Genomic DNA, 14,591 nt, shown 5'->3' on the forward strand with positions numbered 1-14,591 from the left:
GGGGGGGGCCGCGACAGCCGGATCGCCGCCCCCGCGGCCTGTTTGCAGCCTCCTCGCGGTTTCGTTTCCGGACGTCGGCGATTCGCAGCCTGGGTGCTGCTGGCTTTTTGGGGACAAGGCGGGGGGGGTCGAGGCCCAGCTCTTCCCTCACCAGTAGCTTCTTCTGAACGGGGCGGCCACTTTCTGCACGGTCCCGAGGAAGGTGTTGACGTCGGCCACGAGGATGCCTTGGCTTTCAAAGACCTCCCTGCTGAGACCGGGCTTTTCTGCAAAGGAAGCAGCGGCGTTATAATTCTTACTCCTCAAACGAGCTTGTTCCTTCTGCTTCTTTTCTAGGAGCAAAAGGAGCCGTCGGCCTGACTTAACGAGCAGACGTGACCCCCACGTTGCTGCCAAGACGGGGCTGAGCCCGCCAGAAAATGCCCCAAATCCCACTGCAATGATTCCATTTTGCAAAGCTTCGGAGCTCATCAAGTCCGACTCCCCCCCGTCTCTCCGTACCGTGAACCGGTTTCACCTGTGCTGCTGCCGATGTAAGTGTCTTCGCCCTCGCAGCAAAGCTCGGTACTAAATCTGAGCTACCCTTCTCGTGCATCGCCCTTCCCCTACGTTGTCCATCTCCCACGAGGCCCTAAGCAATCCCAGGGCAATTTTCAGGGATGCTTGGAGTGGAGAGGACCAGGAACGAGAGCAGCGCCCGGAGCCCGTCCTCACCTGTGAGATACACGGCGAACCTGGCGCTGATGTGCTGCACCTGCAGGTTCAGCAAGCACTTCACGTACTCGGATTTCGGGGACGACCTGGAGTCGCACGAGTGGTAGTGCAGCACCTCGATGAGATCGGCTCCTTGGCACGACTTCAGGATCAGGTTCTTCTTGTGGGCGTTGGCGTCCACCCTGCCAGGAGAGGGGGGCGAGCTGCAACGGCGCGTGGCGGCGCCCCCCGTTCCCTCTCCCGCGCGACCAGCGGGCACGAAGGGACGTCCCACTGCAACGTCCTCCTTGCTCACACAAACCGCACAAGTGACGGGGCGGAAAAGGAAACGGCCAAGAGGAGAAGGGGCAGAGAGAGGTCCAGGAAACCACCCCGAGCTCCCCGTACACGCAAGACGGGACAGCYGGGGCGAGCCGGCCAAACCGATCTCCCTTCCCGCCAGGCAACCTTCGAAGCCTGCAGCTTTTCGAGCCTAACGGGATTTGTGCCTCTCCTCAGCCCCTTGCAGGCCGTAACGCAAYGGGCGTCTCTGCCAAAGCGGGGAGAAACCGCCTTATGGAGACACGGCGGGGTGCAAGAAGCAGCCGCCAGAGCGCTGCCTCATTCAGCATCACGTGCAAAACGCAGCGTTTCAGGCCAGCGGATCCTCTCCAGGTCCCACGTCCTGCTGCTCCATCTCAGACAGGTATTAAAAAAAAATACCCCCAACCATCAACCATCCCATTTTACCTTCTAGCCTACAAACGCTGACCTACAGCGATTCCAGACTCGGGGCACAAAGTCTCTTACTGATAAAGAAAAGTTCTCATTTAAACAGAAACCTTCCAATTCCTCCTGTAAGAGACCAAAGCTCAACCAGAGGCTCCTCACTCGCCCTGCGTCCCCACACCGGCTGCACGCAGGGACACCATAATCCACAGTGGTGGTTACGTCCTCGCCGTGGCGATGAGCAGGACAGCAGGGACCAGGGACCCGCGACYGCAGGGCCGTTACCTTAGGTCTTCTCTGAGCTTTTTGCTCTCCTTGTAGTGAAGGAGCCACTTCCACCTCCCGCTGCCGTTCAGCTTCTCCAGCACTTTCACCACCTCTTTCAGTTGCCCTGGGGAAACAGCAGGAGTCAGAAGGTGACTAAGGATGGAAGGGGCGCCTGGAGGTCTCTGCTCCAACCTGCTCAAAGCAGGGCCAACTTAGGTTGCTCAGGGCCTTGTCTAGGTGAGGTCTGAGYATCTCCAAGGATGGAGAGTCACCACCTCTCTGGGCCTCCGTCTCCATGTTTGAACACCCTTGCTGTGAATTTTTGTCCTTACTAGGAACATCTCTTGGTGCCACTTGTCCCCATTGCCTCTTGTCCCATAACTGCATCTCCAAGAAGAGCCTGGCTCTGTTTTCTCTGCCCCTTCCCATTAGGGAGTTGAAGAGAGCAATAAGGTCTCTCTCCCCTTTGGCTTCTCCTCTCCAAGCTGACCATCCTTGTACACCCTGTGCTGCTCGACCACCTTGGTGGCCTCTGCTGTACTTGCTCCGGTACATTAATGTCTGCCTTTGGGAGGCCCAAACTGGACCCAGGTGGGGTCTCACAAATGCCAAACAGAAGAAACAGAAAAMCCCCCCCCTGAAAGCAGGAGGAGAGGGCGCCCGTGGCAAGGTTTTGGAAGCAGATGGTGGCACACCAGTTCAGCGATGCTGGGAGCAGGCAGCGCTGGCTCCCCGCTCATGCTGTGCYGCGGCTCGGCTGAGCCCGGCTCCGGCTCTCCCAGGACAATCCTGGTTCTCTTAAAGAGAAGCGGAGCCTGGCAAAGCCCCAGGTATCTCCCTGCTCCCCTCTGAACATCGCAAACTCCGTACAACGTGTTTCTGTGGTTTTAAGGAGGATCCGAAGGCCGGAAACACAGCGGCAACTTTCCCCATGAATTCCCCCTCCGGGAGCCGACGCTGTCCRTTCGCACGCAAGCGAGGGGACGCGGTGAGACTCACCCAGCGTTACCGTTTCCAGCACCTCGTCGTCCGAGACCACGAAGCCGCCGGTATGAAACAGCTCCTGGTACGTGCGTCCCGTTAAGTCTTCGGGGCTGTCCACCCCGGCGAACACCACGTTCGGGCAGTGCTTCAGCCGCAGCAAGCACGGGACCTGCTCGAGGCAGACGCGCTTTGGTGCGATAAGCCGCGTTTCGCCAGAGCTCGCGCCGCTCCTCCCGCCCCGAACTCACCCCGCGCCGGGGAGAACCGGGGAAGCCGCCCCGGCCTCCACCTGYGCCGCCGTGACGCTCGCGCCCGATCCCGAACGACGACGCGGGATGCCCTAGGAGCCTTCATCGCCCGCGGGGAGCTCAGGCTGCTGCGACAGCCCCRAGCGCCCACGAGCCGGGTGGCTCCAAGTGCCGCTGCTCGGTGCTCAAAAACGGTGACAGCAGGAAAGCGGGGCTCACTGGCTTCAGCCTTTCGAGGTATTTGGGTTTTTTTGGCAGGAAAAAAAGAAGAAGAGAAAGGCTCGGACCTTACCTTGTGGATGTGCAAAGATATGTCCTCGTTCCTGATGACGACGAGCAGCCGGTCGGTGTCCGGGTGCTTCGCTTTGCAGAAGAAGTTCAGCGGTTCGATCTCCGTGTGGCCGTCTTCCTTCAGCAAGGTCTGAAACAGAGATCGCTGCAGCACRTAAGCGCGTCTGTACGGAGACGTCCGTCACGATTTTGCAAGCGGGTTGCGATCCCCAGTGGACAGCGGGAGCTGTGGCTTATTGCAAAGCGTTTACTCTTGGACTTGCACTTGATGAGAGAAAACCCAACCACCTTATCGTGTTTAGGTATCACTGGAGAGGTTTTCTCCCAGCTTTTCAAACACAGTTCAGGTCAGGCAGAACTTGCAGATAGAGATCGGATGCTCCCCAAAGGGGTTTAGCTCCTTGGGGGTTCGGGTCTGGTGGGACGAGATGGTCCCTTTGCTGGGTACCGGGTGAGCAGAGCATGAAGGCCCCGGGTAAAAGCCAGGTGGGACGAACCCAATGGGACAAACAGAGCCCAACGTCCCGGACCTGCAGCTGAAAGCCACCTCCGTGTCCATCCAAACCAGCAGTGGCCACACCAAGGGCTTTCAGCTAAACTCGGGCATTATGAGTGTGAGACGGACGTTCCCTGGGTAAAATGAGCATGAAACCACGGCCCCCAAGAAAAGCTACACCAAGGATGTTGAGTTTGACCAAAGGRGGAGAGCAGCTCTGAGCAGCTCAGCCCTCTACGTTCCACCTCGCTCCCATGGGGTTTCCTACGGCACGTTTATACCCATGGATACATGGTCCTGGGCTTGTGCTGACCCCACTGCCCGGGAGCCGGATGGGCGAGGAAGAGGGTAGGRAAGCAGCACGGGGAAACCAGGCTGGAGATGAGCTGGCTTTGGTCCAGGGTGCGAGACCAGGGCTCCTTTGCTGGCACGGGGCTGCAGTGCCCCAGCTGCGGCGTCGCAGTGATTTTGGAGCAGCACGTCCCACCACGTGCTCAACCTCCTCCCTGGATTTCCAACCCTTTTATCAGAGGTCAAGCAAAAACCACTTTGGGGAGGGTGAGTTTGGGCTGATGTTGGTACGTTTTGGCCCAGGGGATGTTGGATTTTGGGTTCTGGGAGCCGAGGTGAAATGGCAGAGACGGCTCCTGGCTGGAGGCAACCAAAGGCCAGCGTCTAGCGGCCGTGCTGGTCTCACGTCCCCCAGCCACGGCGGGACCGGCCATTACCTTCGCCCTCGCGAAGAAGAGGTCCTCGCCYGTCTCCACCAGGTAGAAGAGGCCGGCGCGGCCGCAGGCCTCCTCGGCCACGCGGCGCAGGCGGAAGCGCAGGGTGCCGCACAGGTCGGCGATCATGTCCTCGAAGGCGGCCGTCTGCTGGCGGGGGCACGAGGAGCGCGGCTGCCCGCCAGCGGGTTCGCCGGGCGCCGGGCCGGGCCCCGCACCCGCGTCGAGCCTGCTCAGCATCACCCTGTCGAACCGCGCGTACTCGTCGAGGATGACGGCGATGTCGCCCCGCGAGTCCTTTAGCTTATTGTCGTATCTGAGCTTGCGGAGGTGGACGGGGGCGGCGCAGTCCCGGCTCGGCGCCGCGACCCCGGACCTCGCGGCCGCAGGCAGCAGTGTCACCTGCAAGGGGGTCCTGCTGCGCGGGGCGAGCACGTCTCCACCGGGACACGGCTCGGCCGTTAGCCGGGGAGGAAAGTCTTTCGGCGAGATGCTCCCGGAGGTAGGAAAGGGGGTTTTCCYGCTCCTCAGGATCTGTTTTAGCTTATAGTGGAAACGGAGGCGCTCCAAGTCCAGCGTGTCCTGGGTGGCCTCCTCGAAACCCCTCCACGTCCCCACCGGCGACCTCAGCAAGTGCAACTGCCCCGCACGACGGCTGCGTCTCTTCGCAGGCTGCAAAATTCCCGCCCCGTCCCGGTGTTTTCTGGTGACGGTGAAGTTCAGGTAATCCCTGGGGACCCCCCGGTTGTCCGTGATGCTGACGTAGGGCGGCACGTGCCTGCTGCTGCCGTCCCCCGGCCCGTGGGGCTCGACCCGCGACCAGCCCTCCCGCGCTCCCGGGGAGCTCCAGGCCTCGCTGCGCCCCTCCGTGTGCTCCGAGCTCACCGAGGAGGAGTCGCAGCCGGTGCTGGCGTCTGCGGCATCTGTGGATTTCGTGCTAGAGGAAGCCCAGGATTTAAGCGGGGGGYGGATGGTCCCTCCAAAGTGCTCCTGGTCCGAGTCGCCGGAGGAAGATCCGTACAACGGCTTTTCGTAGGTCCAGCCYCCACGTCCGTCTCCGCTGGGGAACAGCTTTGCCCTCAGCAGCACGTCCGAAACATCCCCRGCGTCGCTGAGCTCCGGGCTCTGCCCAGACTCCTGGCGTGCGTGTGGCAGCGATGCCAGAAAGGGGGGATTGGGGATTTCTCCCTCTCCCTGCTCCGAGACGGCACAGTGCAGATCAGCAAATGAGCCGGACTCCTTCGCTCCGAGCTTGCTCCGGTCCCGCGCGGCACCACATTCCCCCAGCGGCACGAACGGCGCCGGGCTGGCGGGAGAGACGCCGCTTCCTCCGTCCACCTCCTCACGTGGGACAGGTCCCTCCTCGCACCTCCCTGCCACGTCCGCGTGGCCCCCAGGGCTCTCGCGCCCTGCACGGGTGCCTGGTTGAACCTGGGCCACGTAGCGAGACCTTGGAGTGCCATCTGGAGCCAGGGCCGGGCAGTGCGTCTCCGTTCGCGCTCTGGCGGCCGAGTCCAGCTGAGAGGGAGAAGGAGGCGCCGATCCGGGGTCTCCAGGCCCGGGCACCTCCGTGGGAGAGCTCCCCGGCGGCTTTCCGGCAACCAAATGCACCTCGCCGCTCTTCCCGGCTTCAGCGTCGCCTCCCAAGGCTGCGCGGTCGAAGGAGAAGACCTGGTCCTCACCTGCTGCTGGGGGGTCGCCCAGCACGTCTGTCCGGCCGGCAGAAGAGCCGCTAGGCTGTTGGCCCACCGGCAGCTCGTTCCCTTCTCGGTTCGGTTCATCGCTGCTCAGCGAAGCGAGATCGGCACAAAAGTCCCCTCTGCACCTTCGGGAAAGGCAGCCGCCCTCTCCTAGGCCGCTTGGTGGTGGAGCTGGGATGTCCACCGTGGCCTCCTGSTTCTCCAGAGGAGCCCCCAGACCTGTCGCTCCATCGAGAGGCGCGAGGTGGACAGGGCCGGAGTCRGCGGACAACGCGAGTGACGGTCCCTGACCGCCTGGCGGCTCGAGGCCAGCGGCGCCGGCAGCTTCGCTCTCCGCAGGCGCCCGCGTTTCTGCAGAGGGCGCACGATCCCCGTCGCTCGGCTCCAAACCGGCCCCGCGCACCTCTCCGGAGGGGCTGACRCTGCCTGTAACCGCAGCCGCTGGGACGCCGACGGCCTGCGCCCCACGGAGAAGGCTCGGATCAGGCATCAACCCGCCGTCGCAGGACAACCCCCCATCCGATGGACCGGCTTCGTGCACCAAATCGACACCGTTTGTCTCCGCACCTGGGGTATCTGGAGCTTCCCGGGGCTCTCGCAGCGCACACGGGCTCGGGGCTGTTTCGCTGGGACCGGTTGCAGCCGACAGCGCTGGCATTAATCYGTGCTGGCAGGGGGACGCTAAGGCAGCGGGGCCGGGCGCTGGGCCCTCTCCAGGAACGGCAGGGTCCTCCGGATGTGCCGAACTCACTGGCGTCRTCTCCCTGTCTCCGTGCTCCATGTCCACGTTGCTGCCTTCAGAAGACACTAAATCAAGAGGCCCCAGGACCACGCTTTCACACCCGGAGTCCTCCTCCTGTTTTTTTTCCTCCTCCATCTCTTCCTCCTCTCTTTCCCCAYGTCCTGAGGAGTCTTGCGATTCCCTGCCTTCTCCGCCAGGTCGGTCCGGCTTTGCGCTTCTGGGACTCGCTTCTACAGGCATCGAATCGCAGGCAGGTCGCGGCCCGTCGCCGGCAGCCCGGCTGCCTTCCCCAACCRGCGTGCAGCRCCYGCCGCCTCCCGCGCTGCCCCTTTCCTCGGGAGGACCAGGGCACCCRCTCTCCAGCTGCTCTCCACGTCCGTGCCGCGTGCACGGGGTGCTGCTCCGCGAATCCCTACGGACATTAAGGTCTCCATCGTGTGGGTTTTCCCTGTCCGGCGCAGATGGGGGCCTGCTGGCGTCGCCGAGCTCGTCCGAAGGGTCGGGGGCGATCGTAGCGTCCAGCGGTCTCTCTCTGGGCGGCTCCTCCTGAAACGACACAGCTCAGAGGTTAATCCTCACGGGAGGCAAATGTGGGAATTGAAATGCTAGCGCAGGAGATCACGGCTATTTTAAATTTCCAGACTTTACGAGTACCAACATCTGGGGAGAMCAGTTTAAATTAGTCTCTAAAATAAGTCCAGGATGAATCCTGACCCCAGCTGAGCTTTCTCACGGCCGCCCCCATCGYGGCCGGCAAGCAGAGTTGCACGGACAGCGAGGGAAGCGTTTGGAAACCTTCGACTCCGTTTATAAGCTGAAGCGTCTTAAAAAGAGGCYGGACTGTGCTGGGGGCATCACGCGGTGCCCAGAGGGAATCGATGCGACAGCCTCCTCTTACCTCTGCTGGGTTTGTCTTGTCTGAGCAAGCRAGAACGGCACCGATGCACAGAGATCCCAGGTTTCCTCCCAAAACGCTTCCGCCTGCTCCACAACACTAGACCAGGTCAAAACCTTGGGATATTTTTTTTTGCCTTGTGCGAAAAAGCTGCGGTCCTACGGCTGCTGCCCACTTGTTCACAGGGCAGAGGTATTACAGGAATTGTTTTCATCCAGAGGATTCAGGCTGAAAACATGGCTGTAGATACCTGTGTTTCAATTTTACCCAAATCCTGACCATCCGTAGACCGTAGAAACTGTAAAAATTCCTTAAAGTCATTGCTCTAATTCCTCCCGCTTTGAGAGCATCCACATCGAGGCTCTCGAAGMAGGAGGAATTAGAGCAATTAGAGGATGGATAGATTGGACAAGGATGGACGTGGCTTTTGCCAGAGCCTGGAGATGCCAGGTCAATCCAAGAGGACCTCCAAACTGGAAGCGAAGCCTGAAAGCTTCCTTTTCGCCGTGACTCCGAGTTTGCCTGCAGGACAATCCCTYGGGGCAGCTAACTTTTGGGGGACGCCGCCGTGTCCTGACAGAGCACCCACCCTACCTGGCTCCAAGCGAGCCCACGGGTAGGTCGGCTCCACTAATCTTGGAAAAACCTGCTCCAGGAAGCACAAAACGCCTCACGCTCCCTGCAGACTCATATCAAGCAAACCCCAAGCTCTTACCGCAGCGACGACCGAGACGTCGTGCACGCGCTCCCCAGGAGCGACCGCCGGCCACCCGTCTTCCACAGCCAGGTTGCTCTCGTCAGCACGTTCAGCGAGGGAAGGGCTTTCGGGACAGCTTGTGGAGGACGGCTCCTCCCCGGAGGGCAGCTCCCCTAAGGAAGAAGATACCGTACTATCGACAACGCTGTGAGTCCTATCTGCGTCCGCCTGAGAGTCTGCAGGGCCCTCTTCTGGGCGGAAAGGTCCCTGGTAACGTGCGCTGGGCTCCGGAAAGCTGCTGGGGGTCTGGTCAGGGTCTGACTGTGAGTCTGCAGGGCACGTCTCCAACCCAAAACAGTCCTCGCTGTCATCACTCAACTCAAAAAAGTCCCCGGTGCTGTTTATCGAGACGTACTTCTCGGGGTTGCTGTGCTCCACCACCTTCCTTGTGCTGCTCAGGAGTTTGCTGGGTTTGCTGTAGAAGAGAGCCACCCACATGTGAAGTATCAGCTTCATTTCTTCCACGTCGTCGGGCAAATCGGGGTCCCAGGGCCTGGAAGGGAAAGCAGACACAGCCTGAAACGTCCTCATCCTCCCTCCAGCTCGCCAGCACACGCTAACTCATCTCCTGGCTCCCCGCAGCACTAAACCTCGAAGCAGGGGGGCCGCAAAAGCTCAGCTGCGTCCACAGATCGCTTGTTATTTTTGACCCGTTGGAAAAAAAGAAAAGAGAAACCTGTGACCACAAACGAGCGTTTGGGTTCGTGCCACAGGAAGGCACCACGGCTTTAACGCAACAAAGCCGGACATCCGAGCGTGGGGGAAAAAAGCGATTAGCGCGCAGAAGCAAAGCGGAAAGGCAAGAGCAAAGAAACCCCCCTGGCAAAAGTGCTGCCGACATCCAGCAAAAAAGCAAAAATCCCTTGCGGACGACCCTGCGGACCGACTTACCCGTGCAGGGCGCGGATGACGGTTTTCTCCAGGGCGTCGTTGGTGTACCTGCTGTCCAGGTGGAAGAGATACTCGGCCTCCCACCGGCACGTCACCTTCACGGACCCGCCGCAGTTGTTGACCGTGTGGGACTTGGCGAAGTCCTCCTTCGGGCGGGGGGAGAGCGCGCCGCCGCGGGGCCTCGCCACCACGGCCTCGAAGGGTCGCTGCGGGTGGTGGGTGCTGTTCTGCTGGTGACGGAAAGGCAGGACTTTGCCCACCAGCGGTCCCGGGCGGGCGTTTCTGGCCCCGTTTCTGGAAGGTGCCGGCCCGGGGTACGGGATTCCTCTGGGATGCGTGTGTTTCCTTGGGTGTTCGGGCATCTGCGAGGCGTACGAGTGYTCGGAAGAGATGAAAGAGTGCTTGTTCACCTCGGCGGGCTCTTGAGCTTCTTTCGGAGGCAACGCACGGGTTTTTGAAGAGCTGGGGCTGAGGCTGTTCTTCTTGCTGAAAATCCCGGGGCTTTTCTCCCTGGGAGGCGGGGCCGAGTCTTTTTTAAAATCCATTTTTCCGGCAGAAGGAAGCTTGTGGTTGGGTGACGCTTTGCTGGGAGAGCCGCCCCCCTTGGCGAGCTTGTCCACCCGGTGGTACTCGTGGTCGAAAGCAACGCGCGAGGGCTTGGGCTTGCGATGGCTCCGCTGCTCCTTCGACGGGCTGCAGGACACGGCGGCCGCGGCGCCGTCCGCGGGGATGAGCGGAGGGATGCAAGAACCCAGGGCCAGATCGGCCAGCAAGTTCAAGGCGTGGGACTCGTAGTCGTCTCCTCGCAGACCGATGTCCTCGGCGGCGGCGACACCGCTGGGGTAAAGCGCACGCGTCTCGCTTGCTGCTCCTTGGCTTTTGCAAAGGCCTTCGCTCGGGAGGACGGAGAACGGCTCCTTCCGCTCTGCGAGGGAAAAGCAAAGTCAGAGAATAAACGAGGGCCCCGCGGCCCTGCCGGCGTTCGTTGCTAACGAACGATCGACTTTCAGACAGCTACCGCGGCACCTCCGTGTTGAACGGCCTCACTTTGGCCAGTAAAAAGGTGTTTCTCCAACATGGACTTTGCGGATTTAAAAATAAAACTCCATGGTCACGTGGGCCATGGCTGCTACAAGAAGGATTCAGAGTTGGGATCCAAGAGACTTCAGGAATGGGATTTATTCTCCAAAAAAAAAGGCAAAGGACCCAGAGTGAATATTTCCTCGACCTCCAAGCACAGGGTAATTTGGCCAGAAAGGAGAAATGCCAGTGCAACACGAGATATTTTAAGCGTTTCCCTAATCCTTTTTCTTTGCTTTATACTTGCTTTTTGCCTGAATATTTGCGATCTTAACCACAGAAAAACCCTGGGCTGGGCTTTCGGTAATCCACATAGTTACAAAACCCCCCTCTAAAACGCAGAAAAAGCCACCCTGCCCTCATGTTTCCCTTCGCACGTCCCTTCCAGAGCATAACCTGCCCCTGAGCTGCGCCGCAGAATACATGCAAAATCCGGGTAGTTTTTGGTGTTAAAACCCCCCCTTGCCATGGCTCAGGGCCCATGTTTATAAAAACAAGATGAAATTATTAAACAAGGTTAATACCTCGGACTGAAAAACAGCACAAATCCTCTCTCCAAGCAGAACCCGACTGAACGAGCCCTGTGCTAGAGCCCTAAGTGCTACATTTCATTTCCCTGGGAAACGCAGCGTCGCCGTTTAAATTGCATATTTCTTATTCCTGAGCGCTCTTTTTATTTTGCATTTTTGGCAGACGGTGGCATTCAGCGTATTTTTACCTACAGTACCGCGGACAGGCAGCTCTGCGCCCGCCAGGCAAGAGCAGGGTCCGTCCTGCACCCCCTGCCCGTGCGAGAGCATCGGCCAGAGCCGCTCCGGGACCCACCGGCGACGGCCGCGGCGCCCGGCCGGCGCGGGCTGACCAACGCTGCGGCGTTGCGGGAAGCCTTACGGCACACGGCGGCGAGAGATCGAGCAAAGCCAGTCTTCAAAGCCTCCTCCTCGCCCAGGAAGGGGAGGAAGAAAGGCTAGAGACAGGTCTGAGAAAGCACATCAAAGCGCGAGTGCGAGCAAACATGACAAATTACCCCCCCAAAAAAACCGGCTCTCCCGTTCCAGCGTTTATTTTGGCGCCGTAATAGTGGTTCTCAGTTTAAAAGCAGACTCCTGGCCGGCACCTGCAGACGCTGCACTCGAGGGCTTTCCACGGCGCCTTTCAAACCCGCTGCAGGCCGTCTGCGAAGGGCGCGACAGTTCGCTCTTTCTTAAAACCACCGGATTTATAACGTAAGGGGCTAAAAATCCAGGCAGACGCTGCCTGTGAGGTCGTACTGTGCTGTCGGTGAGCTGCCTTGATACCGTTTCCGAGCTCAGCCGCTAAAAAGGAGCGGTTTAAGCTATCCCGGAAGTTTGCCAAGGATGCAAACGGCGGGATTCGGGGTTCATCCGATGCTGGGGACGTTCAGGGTCGCCCTCGCGTTTCCCACCGCGGGGCAGCTGCGCCCAGACCCCCATCCGGACCCGCGTGGCCAAACGGCGCGGTCCGTCCGCTCTTGTTACGACAGCCCGGTCGTGACCCGACCGTGATGTCAGGCAGCTCCGCTTTTAAAGGAAAGGTTTCCGCAGGGACCAGTGTTCTTACCGCTTTCCGCTTGCTTTTTGGCTTGAGGCTTCGACGGGCTGCTAGCCACGCTTTTCATCATCTTGCTCTTCGCCGGCTTCGGGGCTGGCTGAGCGCCAGGAACCTTCTTCACATCTGGTTTCTTCAGCGTCTTCGGTCTCTTTGTTTCCACGCCAGGATCGCCGGGAGCTGAGGTTCCCTTCGGGACAGGCTCCGACTGTGTTTTGTGCACAAATTCTGCAGACAGGACCTCCGCACCTGGGGCAAGGGAAAGGGAGGGGGGGTGCTTTTGTTTTGAGATGTATTTAAATTTAAAAGTGATAATCGCCAGACGCAGGGGTTTAGGAATGCGGAAGGACCGCTCGAAGCGCGAACGGCAGCAGCAGAGTATCGGTCAGCCACTGCCGATTTACACGTCTGATCTTTCAAGTGGGTTTGTTACTGATGCAAGTCATTGGTAAGCGCTTATTAAAAATTAAACGTTGCCTCTTTAGCTCATTAAAACCCTGCTTTGCTGACCTACGATACGTGATCTCCAAGGATTATGCCACTCCAGCTCCCGCCTGGCATGCTGGTGCCCTGAGGGTACTTATCTGCCTCCCCAGGAGGCACCTAAGGACCTCTCAGATGGATCAGCAACGGCGCCAAGAGCAACGGCCGGGCACAAGGCTCCGCGGCCTGCGAGCAGCTCCGGCCCGAGACCAGCTTTCGGCAGAGTAAGTTTGGTGGGATCAGTCTCACACCTTTCATTTCGTCAAGGCCACGGCGAGAAGGTTGGCTCTCAGGAAGCCAGAACGGGATCACAGAGGGTGGCTGGTTATCTAGGCAACCCCTAACAGCCACGGCTTGGACAACTACTCCTTGCCGGAGACGTTCGCGGTCCTTGGACAAGGGATGCGGTAACCGCGAGCGGCCGAGCTGCCTGCGCGGCAAAGGACGGCAACGGCATGGACCATTGCCCCGAGTTTTGGGCACCTTCGCCGAAATCACCCGTCATTGCCCCGGTCTCCTTCCCCGGCTGAAGGAGTAACGGCGCAGACACCGCCAAGGGCAACGCAGATGCTCTCGGGCAGCGTCTGCTGGCCCTGGGAGGAACGCGAGGGAACGGGGTTCCCCAAAAAAGCCCGAGCATCCTCGCTGGATACCCCAGCGAGGCAGGAGGAAGCCAACCCCAATTATACAGCACTCACCTCTTTTCCTTCTGTGCGGAAACTGCAAATTGGCTAATTTGAGCATGGGCTCGTTAGCATTGGCCGCGAGCCCCGGCTTTTTGGGAAAAGAGAAAGCGATGTTGATTTTTTTCTTCTTGGTGGCTTTCCTGTTTCTGCTGCCGTCCGCCACGATCGGATGCATCTGCATCTTGAGGGGGGACCATTTCTTCCTGGTGCTGCTCACAACGGCGCGGCTGGATTTCCTCTTGCTCTGCCGCACCCGTAGCTTGCCGGCCGAGTTGCCGTCCGCYGCGGTCCCTTTGCCGCCCTGGTTCGGTCCCGCAGCAGGCTTCGGGGTTTCGCTTTTGACCTTTATTTCTGCCGCTGCGCCGGGGGGAACAGGATCCGGCGGCACAACCGAAGACGAGTCCGCATTACAAACAGCCTCCGCGTTGCAGCAAAGGGACTGAACGGCACCGGCCAAACATCCTAAGGCAGCCGACATTTCCAGGGTATAGCTGCCGGGATTGGAGAGATAACGCTGCAGCTGGGAAAAAGACCGCTCCGAGCATTTTTTAAAGGGATTAGCACCTTCGTCCTCGGCCGGTGACAGGAGGGAAGAAAGGGGAGCTCGGCTGTTTTGGCCAGAGGTGGGCTGTGCGTTTTGATCGAGCTTTGCAAATTCCTGGAAGTGCTGTTTGATACGTACGCTGGTACCGACCGCGTCCTCGCCCGAAGAGCTGGTGGCTTTCTGTACGGCATACTGAAGCCCAGGCAAAACCGAGGCTATTTTTAAAGAGATGTCGCTGTCTTCCCTTTCGGCTTTCGGATCTCGCCTGTCAACTGAGAAAGGAAAAGAAGAGAGTATTACTCGCGTTAAAAAAGCATTCAATTCCTCAAACGGCCTTGCCGCCGCACGTGAACACAACGTGAGAGGCATGAAAAGGCCCAACAAGCCAACCTACAAAAAGCCAGCCCCAGGGGCAGCGTCCTCATTTGACGGACGTTTGGAACCGCTGGAGGTACAGAAGAATCGCACGTGGGAGTCGGAAGCGGATTAAAGCGAGACGAAAGACGGCTGTTTTATCGGCCAGCCCCGTTCGCCAGGAAATTAAAAGACGAGATCTCACGCACAGCGGGCCGGTCCCCTCGCTCCGACATTTCTAAAGAAGCCCAACATTTAGGACAGTCCGAACTCGGAAAATGCTTTTTTTTTTTTGGACTTGTCCAGGCTTTGACTTTTTTTTGTCCTGTCCAGGCAGGGCGTTTAGACTATCACCGCGTTCAGATCACTCGTGCTGCTGCTGTTCCTGCTCAGACGCCGCTTCCAGCGGCTCCGGCTCTACCTGCCACAAGCACGAGCGGAAGCAGCAGGGACGAAG

At 59.5% G+C, this 14,591-nt stretch overlaps 1 protein-coding gene across 1 annotated transcript in view; it reads right to left on the bottom strand.

Annotated features, from left to right (window-relative positions):
- Window positions 1–14: 14 nt before the first annotated feature.
- Window positions 15–14,591, bottom strand: part of FAM208B (family with sequence similarity 208 member B) — a 29,645-nt gene continuing 15,068 nt past the window's right edge. Inside the window, exons 14-23 of the mRNA XM_026091109.1 lie at window positions 13,249–14,170; window positions 12,080–12,316; window positions 9,419–10,343; window positions 8,447–9,020; window positions 4,437–7,421; window positions 3,214–3,342; window positions 2,689–2,842; window positions 1,708–1,813; window positions 715–896; window positions 15–266 (exon numbers count right to left, since the gene is read on the bottom strand). Of these exons, the coding sequence (XP_025946894.1) occupies window positions 148–266; window positions 715–896; window positions 1,708–1,813; window positions 2,689–2,842; window positions 3,214–3,342; window positions 4,437–7,421; window positions 8,447–9,020; window positions 9,419–10,343; window positions 12,080–12,316; window positions 13,249–14,170 (6,333 nt within the window). The 3' untranslated portion in view covers window positions 15–147. The remainder of the gene's footprint in view (window positions 267–714; window positions 897–1,707; window positions 1,814–2,688; window positions 2,843–3,213; window positions 3,343–4,436; window positions 7,422–8,446; window positions 9,021–9,418; window positions 10,344–12,079; window positions 12,317–13,248; window positions 14,171–14,591) is intronic.

Source organism: Apteryx rowi, unplaced genomic scaffold (genome assembly GCF_003343035.1).
Source record: "Apteryx rowi isolate R43461 unplaced genomic scaffold, aptRow1 scaffold_9, whole genome shotgun sequence".
Classification (NCBI taxonomy): Eukaryota; Metazoa; Chordata; class Aves; order Apterygiformes; family Apterygidae; genus Apteryx; species Apteryx rowi.